Source organism: Uloborus diversus, chromosome 6 (genome assembly GCF_026930045.1).
Source record: "Uloborus diversus isolate 005 chromosome 6, Udiv.v.3.1, whole genome shotgun sequence".
Taxonomy (NCBI): Eukaryota; Metazoa; Arthropoda; class Arachnida; order Araneae; family Uloboridae; genus Uloborus; species Uloborus diversus.
In genome coordinates, this window is record NC_072736.1 from 95,078,703 (window position 1) to 95,089,792 (window position 11,090).

Consider the following 11,090-nt stretch of genomic DNA (forward strand, 5'->3'; position numbering starts at 1 on the left):
TGGCATTAATTTCCGGGAAGCCAATGTTGTATGTATAAAGCCATCATGGCGTGTTGCTCCACAAACAGATAAAGATGCTTCTGTCACCAACCTAACTGCTCTTTCTATACTGTTTGTGTATGACATGGTGAATTCCACAACTCACTTTCAATAACGTCACCCGTTTCAGCTACTTTCTCAAGTTCCGCATTGGGTATATGTTTGGTGAGTCGAGGGTCTGTAAGGACACAATTTTGCCAATTTATCAATTCTGTATAGTCTTTTTCTTGAAAATTTAGAGGTGGAATGACAAAATTACGAACAGTTTCATTAGTAAGAGTTTGGACCTTCAGGAGTGTTCTGTAGCCTAATTTCAATACTGAGGATCGCGTGCCGTTGATCATGGCTATCAGCAGGTTTTCTGGATGACCAAAAAAACCATTTCTTTATATATCAGGGTCAACTACTGATTTCAGATCATCGCTAGATATCTTGAGTAGTGGATAACTTCCCAAAGATGCTGTGCACCGGCTGTGCATGAAGGCTCAGTTTTAATCAAAAAACAAACTTTTTGTATACACTTTTATAATGTATTCTATAATAGTTCCTATTTCCAGCGATGACTCTTTTGTACCAACATACAAACGAAGTACTCTGTTTGCTGTTGTAAGCCACCTAGCATGAGATAGCTTTCCTGGTGATTTGGTGGACAGTGATGTTGAACCATTTCCTGAACATATTGTAACGGATTCGGTGCGACTTCCACTTTCTTGAAATGAAGACACAGTTCTTGATAAAAACACAGGAGCTTTATTTACACTATGTACAGGAGAAATCGTTAACAACTGCTAAATTATTCATCAGCAATTAAGCAATTATCACACAACACCGTAAACTCAACGTTTACACACGTATTTACTTCCAAATACGAAAACAACACAGCGAAATGCCTCGCAATAAACAGAGCTAATACACACTCTCAGTACGAAACTTTTTATCCATCGCTAACGGCTTATATACACACCGAAAAGAAATCTCTCAAATATTCCACACGCTTCTGGAAAATAGTAGACCGTTATCAAATTTTATCAATGAACAAAAAGGAAATAGGGGGGTCGTATACTTTAGCCATATGAAAAGGGGTTGTATATTCATTACGGGAAACTATTTACAGGTTACGTTACTACAATAATTACTATTTACAGGATTTGTAACATTGCCCCCTTCCTAAGGACTGCACGTCCCGGGCAGTACAATCCCCAGAAAGGGTGCCAAACTTCTATCACAAGTTTACAAATATACACATTAATTAATAACTAACAGATACAGAAAACACAATAATAACAAGAAATATTACTAAACATTAAAAGCAAAAATTATCTACAACTTTTATGTTATCAACCATGGTTGCTTACGTAATACTCATGAACTATGGCCATAGTATGGGGCTAACCGATCATAATGTACAACCCTAGGTTTTACATTAGGTGATTTTTGGATCCTCACTACGACGTCATTTAGTCGGTTAAGGACTTTCCCAGACAGCACGAAAAGTCCTTCGGACGTCCATTTTATGTCCTGAACGTCCAAATCTAGTCCGTTGTAAAAAATCGACGAAATTTGGCGATCCTTAGATACGTCTCGCAGGACGTCCCAAGGACAAACTTTTTTTTAGGTCTAAGGATGACCTAAAGTGATCCTTATCTTTTCAGGACGTACCACGGACTTTTTTTTTAGATATCCTTGGGACTTATCTCTAAGGATATCCCGAGTCTCAACAAAATCAATCATTTTTAGGACATTCATCTCAAGTTGAACGAGAAATTTTATTTTATTAGTTTTCTCACTGAAATTTTCTAAAAATCCTAATGAACTATGATCTACAAAACTTAAACGAGTTACGAAAATAACATTTAAGTTAATTAAGCGTAAAAAATTATTATTTTTTTTAGTTTATTATTTTTATATATTTTATTATTATTATTTATTTATTTATTTATTATTATTATTTTTTTTTTTTTTTTTTGAGGGAAAAAAGTTTTTTGAAAAGGTACAGTTTTTTTAAATCACAATTAATTATGAAATAGGAAGCTCAAATTAGCGAAAGAACTCATTTTAAAAAATCAAATCAATACAAAACACGCTTGTTTATCCATGATACTTTTTCAAATATAGGTTAAAGCGCGGTGGGAAATTCGATGACATGAGGACATCCTCGGGAGCATCACACAAGGTAGTTCCAGGGATTAACTTTAGTCCTTTCAGGACGTACGAAGGATTTTCTTTTTTGACATCCTGCGGTCTTTGCCTTCGGATGTCCTGCGTATGAGAAAAATCAGTCGTTCGTAGGACTTTCTTGTCAAACTTCGAAAATTCTTATTTTTCGCATTTTGAGTGAAAGTAAATGTTATATGCTGCGTATAAAAAAAGTATTAATGATCTCAGAAATTTGTTGACTTCTAATATACTTTATTCAAAGGGGAAAAGTCAGTACTTTTACATTTACATATTAGTTTTAATTTTACTTCTTTGTTGTCAAAAAATGAAGTCATATAAGTATTTCACTTCTCAAAACATATTAATCGAAAGAAAAAATGAAAATTTTTACAGTAAAAAATGTGGAAATGTAAAAATGCAAATTTTTATGTGGAAAGGTAATAAAATGGACATAACACTTTTAAATCGGTTTATGATACTCAAAAATCCTGCATTTTGGCGATAGTAAAACAAAATATTGCCAAAAACGTTATTTTTTTCTCTAAAATTTAAAACATCAAAATTTGAACTGGATTTTGTTATAAATTTATTACATTAAACTTGATATTATTATACAATAATATTCCTCTAATGCATTTTTTTTTCAAGTAATGGTTATTTATGGCAGTTTTTCTTTTTATTTTTGGTAATTAATTTTTAAAAAAGTAAAATGTAATTTTATTCGCGCTTTTTTACCTTTATACATCACAAATTCAAATTGTAGTTAGAAATTATTATAAAAACGAACAGAACCCCCAAACTTTTTTTTTCCTTCAAAGTGTTACATTTCAGGGTTTTAAAAAGAGTTTTCTGTTTTAAGCTTAAACATTTGAATTTACCATTTTTAAATCATTCACTGAATTCTTTTTCATTTTTTACAAAAAAAAAGCAATTTTTTCAAGGTTAAAAAAAAATTCTTCCAACTTTGTTTCTTCTAAAATTCTTCAATCAAATGCATTTTATATCTCTTTGAGAACGAAATGTAAAAATTTAAATTGCTGTTCTAATTATAATAATTGCAAACAGAACGGATGAACCCTCAACTTTCTTTAGCGAAATTGTAAACAATGGACAGACTTCAGGGCAAAAATGTCAGGCTTGTGTCATAATTTTAAACCAAATTATACATTTGAATTTACTATCATTATTTTTAAATCTATCACTGATGTGAAATTTTTTTTATTGTTTTGAACATATTTCCTGATTATTTCCAAAAAAAAATTTTTTTTTGGATTTTCATTTTTTTCCCGCAAAATAAATAATTTAGAAAAAAAAAAAGAAAAGAAAAAACTACGAAGCTTTCATTTTTTCAAATTCTTCATCTCCGTACGCGAGATTTTGTAAGCTCTTAAAAAATCGCGCACACCTACTCGGGGTTTGAACCTACACCCACAGGATTACTAGGCTGAAACGTTACGGAGTACTCCAGTCTTGCTCGACAGTATGTAGTAACTTAAAATAATAAATGGCGTTTAACATAGAAGGTTTCTGAAAGTTCTTTTGGGAATTTCGTTCTAATTTTGATCGTAAAAATAAAATTTATGGCGTACAATGTTTTAAATCACGCACACTTTCAGTATTTCTTTTTTAAGTTAGCGCGAAAGGTGGCGTTTGCTCATCGGTGAATTTTGCTGTTCAACACTCATATCTGATGCGCTTAATTCCATTCAATGGGGATCCAAAATTGCTTCTGAGTTTTACTTTAAATTAATATTGTTTTGCTGATATATAGCTTTAGTTGGTTTTTCAATTATGTACAATGATCAAAGTTTCAATATTGCAGTTTTGTAGGCTTAAGTTAGTTGGAATTTGAAATAAAAGTTGCTAAAGATCCCAAATTTAATCCAATATCGACTATCCGACCACAGGACTTAAAAAACGAAGCAATAAGCGATTAATTGTGCATTCGATCAGCAAATTGCATTTTTTTCATCGTTTTGACACTTATTACACTTTTTCTGGCTTCTGTTATTCTGTACTTTGCACGTGCGAACTTCAATGGCGGCCAGGAAACCCCGAGAAGAAAGCTGGAAAAGGTAGAGATTTTTAAAAATACAAGTAGTGTGATAAATTATTCCCAACAGATTTTAAATTTGCCCTTAGGGAGAAAAGAGACTTGAATTCTTACTGAGAAATCTGAAAATTCAGCTACAATATTATTTTTTTTCAAGATTTTTTTCCGTGAAAAACACATTTATAATTTATGTTGGGGGGGGGGGAGGAATCGATAAAACTGAAAATTTAAAGAGAATGACCAGATTTTGAAAACAACTGTCATTTAGGGACTTGAAAGTAAGAAAAACGGGACTATTGGGCTTAATTGGCGCGGAACAAGCATGTGTAATATAATCAGGCTTTCTTAAAATTATCTCTTACTAAAATCATTTTTATTGAATAAATTTTGAACTTATAATTACTCAAGTTATTAAGAACACCCGGAGATAACGAGCAAGTTGACTCGGAGCTTTGGCTCTGTTTTTTTTTCAAATCATAAGCTAATTCATAAAGAAAAATAGGCGAGATACAAATGCGCTGCATTATACTAATTTCATACATTTTAAATACATATTTTCTTTTTGAAGGTGCAGCGCACAGAACAGTCATCAGTTTACAATAGTTGCATAAAAGATAATTCTTGTAGACTTAAATGAAATCCTCCCCAAAAAAAAAAATATATATATATATATATATATATATATATATATATATATATATATATATATATATATATATATATATATATATATATATATATATATATATATATATTAATTTGAATTTTTGGCATCTTGAATTCAAATTATGTTTTTCGCAATCACGAGTGTGTGTGTATGAATGCGCGTGTGTGTTTGGGTAGGCGCATGTGTGTGGGTGCGTGTGTGTATGTATGCATGTGTGTGCGTGTTGTGTTTGCAGTGCTGTGTGTGTACGCGCGTGTGTGCAGGTGTTCGTGTGTGTGTGTATGTAGGCATATGTGTTTGTGTGCAGGCATGAGTGTGTATGTATATGTGTGTGCGTAGGAGTGTGTGTTTGTGTCTGTGCGCAGGCATGAGTGTGTGTATATGTGTGTAGGTGTGTGTGTGTGGTCAAGAAAAAAAAAGCGCTTCTAATTATAAACTCGGTAGTATTTTAAAATTAGGGGACTTTTAATATGCCAAAGTACTGAGACTATTTTTGAGAATATGAGGTCAAAAACCTCTATACAGGTTGTCCTCAAAATTCGAGAACATGTGGTCGATTAGCAATACAAATCCATAGCCAATAATGGTGCCCCCCCCCCCCCCCTTCGAGTAAAGGCGCACCCTTTAAAAATCACGATGACCCCCTTAAAAAAGAAAAAAAATACCCCTCAAAACACCCCCTCCCCTCCCAATTTTAATGGCGAAGTCTGCGCCATGACCCCCTCCCTTCCCCCCTAGGTGGGCACACCTGCCACAAGACTGGGTTATATATGCATAGCTAAGCTATAAGGACTCTTTGGATCTATAATTACTTACTATTTTTTAATAACATATCGAAAGAAAAAAAAAGGGGGGGGGAATGAAAACATATTTGTTGAAGAAATTCCTTTTGTGTCAAATTTTTGTCAATGTCCAAAAATTAGTACATAAGCAATCCTTGCTCATATTATATGTATACAGTGAAACTCCGATTTTATGTTCTCTGGATCCACGTTTTCCTCGCATTAAAATCGGGTCCCATTATCGGGCCATGTATTTCCCGTATTTTGCGTTTTTTTTAACCCAGTCTCTTAAGAAACGTAAAATTCGGGTTTCACTGTGTTATTATAAACTGTATGACATATTTCAGAATTGTTATAAAGATTACTGAATATTGTTCTTAGTCATTTTAGAATTTAGTCAAAAACCAACAGGGGTGCCCAACCCCCTAAGGGCACAGGTGCACCTCCCTCTATATCGTGGAGACCCCCTCCGAAAGCAGAGGCCCCCAAAATGAGAAAAATACCCCTCAAAACACCCCCTCTAAAAATTTGAATGGTGCAGTCTGCGCCTTACCTCCCCTAGGTGGGCATCCCTGAAAACCAATAAAAAATTGTAACTGCAAAGGTATAAGAAATGATCGCTTATTTTTATTACGAATCATTTTTAAAGAACGAAAATGTTTAAGAAAAATAATGTAGTTTGACTTTACAACAGTAAAAAGTAATAAAATCAAAATCGTTAAAGGGAAACCAGAAATTGTCCCAATTGAGTCCCCAAAAATATTTATAAGAATCCCCATATCGTTCCTGGATTTTAGGACACATCTGAAAACTGGCGTTCAGAAATACGATCACCTTACCTAACAAGGGGAAAAATGAATCGAATTTGATTTGTATTTGAAAAATGAAGCATTCGAATGAATCTAGAAAAGAAAGTAACACGAGGCAATTGAAAAAAAAAACTAGAGGCATTTCACCATTATCTTTTTCCCTCTCTCTGATTGTCTGCAGTTAACTGCCACCGTGATGCTTTGTTTACGCTCGAGAGTGAAATGAGTTCTTGCAGCACGTGGCCGGCTGTGCCGCTTGAATTACCTTATTTAGGATGTAGGTAAGTTTAATTACTTTTATTTTATTTATAAATATTGCTAAAGTTTAACTTTTACTAAAAGGAAGAAAATTAGTTAAATTTTCATAATTTTCGCAATGATTAAAAAAAAAAAACTTAAGTCTCTCATAACACATGCGCTACTGAATTTCATTTCAACCTGATTTTTCTGTGTACACTGAAAGATTGTTTTATTTATTATGTCTTGGATGGTATGAAAAGAATCAAAAGAGATTTTAATTCTGAGGGAAAATTATTAATTGGTTTAATACTTTTACCAATCAGAAATTATACTGTTCCACTATATTCGCTTGTAATCTTTTTAACTAGAGTATTACATTTAAGTACCATAATGTGCATGTCATGTGACATGCACATTGTTAACGTATCAAAATATTTGTATCAGGCATTGTATTTCTATCATATTACGAATATTTAATTAAATGCAATAGCAGGGGGGGGGGTCTTAAAAATTCCTATGTGTGAGCAATTTTTTTTTACTCAAGTTTATTTTTAGAGTTATGTTTGAATTTCCTTGAATGTTATGTAGTACATATTTCATTTAAATTTTCTCAGATTATGTAAGTAGTATATCTTTTAATTATGTAAAACAAATCTATCGGTAAGATACATGTTTATCTACTATATGGTTTCTTTCTGAATATTATGATCTGCATTAAACTTGTTATTTTTTATTAATATTTCAAGGTTCTGTCATTATTTTCAACTTCAAATAAATTTTGTGTTGCATCATTAGGGGCTAATTAATTACTGCCTGTAAATTCTATTTAAATGCAAGCTTGGATTTTAAGAGAACTTGAATTGTGGTTGATTTACTAAATATTTAAAACTCGGTTATATTTTTAACATAAATTGCAATATTGTAAGCTTTTTTATTTTTTCATGATATTTTTTTTAAATGTTTCTTTTCAGAAACATATTGCTTGAAGTGCCATCCATATTTTCATGAAAATAATTGATAATTTCTAATAATTAGATGCTGAATGGTAGCTTAAAAAATGTTGAAATTTTCAGATAGTTTTCTCCTACTGTTCCTGTAATTAAAAATTTTCCAAGTTATACTTGTTTTTTTGAGCAATCACGATTGCTTATTGCTTTTATTTGACTGTTTTTGGCGTGCTATCATTTTTCCCACCGGCGCGGCGCCACCCTCTGGCAGCACCACCCGTCGCGTCGACCGGCCTCACGATGCTGCTCCTCTAGCGAAAACCGTCTCCAGGTTGCGTCCATATCCTACACACACACACACATACATACACGCACCAACACACACAAACACCACCATACACACACATACACAAACTCATACACACACGCATGCATACAGATACCTACACACACGCATACATACATACATACACCCCCCCACACACACACATGCCTACACACACACATACACATACCCCTACACACAAACACATATCCCCCCCATACACGAATACATACACACACTCGTGATTGCGAAAAACATAATTTGAATTCAAGATATCAAAATTCAAATTAATTTTATTTTTATTTTTTTTGTTTATATTATTTTTTTTTTAATTTGTAACTTAAAAGAATATTTAGACTTTCCTTAAATTATCTCTTGTTAAAAATCATTTTTGCTTAAAAAAATTTGAATAACTCAAGTTATGAAGAAACACCTGGTGTTAAGGAACTAACTTGCTCTTAATGTAACCAGGTTAAACTATTTTAAACTATTTTTTAGTCTTAGTATCAATATCAAAATTAATTATTTTGCCTTGTGAAATATCTAATACTTTTTTAATCACAAATTAATTCATTTCAATTTGCTTTTTCTATGTGTTGAATGGCTCAAGAGACTGATCATGCTGCATAGCATAAGATGCCCTAAAAGAAGTTGAACACCTAAGACAACGTCTATCAGGTAAGTTTAAAATGTTATATGTTTATCAATGCCTTAATTTGATATTATTTCAGTATTAACTTTTTCCAATATTTTTTATATACTTTTTTTTAAGGCTGTTGTTAGTTGTATTTTTCCCATGCAAGCAGAACCTAATAATTACGATAAACCAGTGGTGCCCAACCGTTTCGTACCCAAAGGCTGCACCTCCTTTTAAAATGCTTTCTCGTTCTCTCATAAAAACACGTATGAAAATTTTGAGTATTTAAAATTTTTCCTATTAACATAAAAAATAATATAGGAAATTATATGGAAATTAAAAAAACTCATAGTGGGAGATGCTCTATGCTCCTTTTATTTATTGCACTGTTTTTTCAGGAATCAATTTCTGAATATTTAACTCCAAACTTTATATTGTCATGAATTTGCTTTCATATTGTTGCTTTTAATCTAAACAACAGGCCACATGTATCAACTTCTGTGGCCGTAGGCTGGGTACCACTGCTATAAACTAAAGAAATAGTCATACCTTACTGCTTCAAGTTCTAGGCTTCACTCTATCGCATTTTTTAAAAAAATATGTTCATTATTTTTTTCTAATGGGCTCGTGTTGATTCTTCTGAGGGGCTACAGTTAAGTTTTAGTGAGGTGATAAAAAACGGCTGAAGAGAGTGTCAAGCACCATGATGTCGTGAATTTCTATTGACTCTTGACTGTTAAAATACTTATTAAGCTGTGCATATCATGGACGCCCATATGAAAAATTTTGAGAGTGGCAATATTTCCCCCATGGTTTAGCAAGATATTTTCCCCATGAAAACTGATTTCAGATTAGAGTTATTAAAATTTGACATTTTTAATAAGTTATTCATTAATGGCTGGATCAGAATTCTTTTATATATTTTTTCAAAAGAAAAAGTACTAAAAACAGAAGGAAGCTCTAATTTCAAGGGGGGTAAGTGGGGGCTTGAGCCCCCACTTACACTATATGGGCTCCCATGGTGCAATCACTGACAGTCAAACTAAGCAGAAAAAGCTAAGGAAAATATAAAACTACACAAATTGGATTGGCCCGGCCGAGGTTTTAAAAATATATTATACTGCTTGACATTGAAAATGCAACAGCAAGAAGGAATGTTCAGAAATTTATGTAAATTTTAGGTTAGACGTATATCACTGAGTTATGTAAATGATGTGAGATGCGCAGCTCTCTGATGCACGTGAAGTAAGATATAAGGGCAGGAACTTGCAGAATGGGCAATATTCGTGTGGTTATTTCTGACTGCAGTATTATCGAAAAAATTTTGTTTTTGTCTTGGAGGAAACATGTAACACGAGAGAATGCCATGCCGCCATCAACGAAGGCACTTCAAGGAGATAGACGATTTTGCGAGGGGTAAGGTGATCGGACTGAGAAGGGGAGGTTGGTCCGAACGTCAAATCGCAGCTGATACCAACATGGATGCAAGCATGGTGCATCGGCCGTGCCGAAGATGGTTGAAACAACGAAACGTGGCAAGATTGAGGGGTGCCAATAGTGACGTCAGATCGCGTGGATCGATGCATCCACCGACAAGCTGTAGCAGACCCACAAGTCACTTGTTCCTCAATTCTGCAGCAGGTGCAAGATACCCTGAATGTTTCGTGCCAACCAGAACAATTTCCCGTCGTTTGGTCGCATGTGGTCTGCAATCAGTGTCCGCTAAGAAGACTGCCATTGACCCCACAACATAGACAGCAACGTTTAGTATGGTGCCGGACTAGAGCGACGTGGATGACAGAATGGCGAAATGTCATGTTCTTAGATGAATTCCGCTTCCATTTATCCAGTAACAGATCTAATCTAGTAGTAACTGGAACCTCCCACCGCACAACAACGTGGCATAATGGTTTGGGGCGAAATTGTGTACAATTCCATATCACCTCTAGTTCGTATTCAGGGCACTATGATGGTCCAACGATACTTGGATAAAGTGCTGCGGCCTGTGGCAATCCCTTACTTTTAAGGGCTACCTAATGCAATATTTCAGCAGAATAACGCCCGACTACATAGTGCTCCCATCTACCAACATGCTCTAAGAAACACACAAATGCTTCTCTAGCCACCATACTCTCCTGACCTGTCACCAATCGAACATGTGTAGGATGTGATTGAACGCCGTTTGCAGACTCTGTCCCTGCCTCGTTCAGAAGACGAACTTTGGCAAATGGTTGAAAGGGAATGGAGAGCCATCCCTCTGGACACCCTTATTGACTCTATGTGTAGACGTGTTTCTTCGTGTATCGCTGTCCCGGGTGGTCCTACATCCTACTGAGCCGACGTTGTTCTCGCTCTGTATTCTATCATTTTGAAATTAAGATAATTTATTATTCCTTGCTGTCTCCGTCTTTTTTTCAAACTTCATCACTTTCTG

General features: G+C 34.2%; 1 protein-coding gene across 1 annotated transcript in view; it reads right to left on the bottom strand.

Moving 5' to 3' along the window:
• The window catches only part of LOC129224870 (uncharacterized), a 57,763-nt gene that overhangs the window by 1,072 nt on the left and 45,601 nt on the right, over nucleotides 1-11,090 (bottom strand). The window contains exon 5 of the mRNA XM_054859417.1: nucleotides 146-217. Within this exon, the coding sequence (XP_054715392.1) occupies nucleotides 146-217 (72 nt within the window). The remainder of the gene's footprint in view (nucleotides 1-145; nucleotides 218-11,090) is intronic.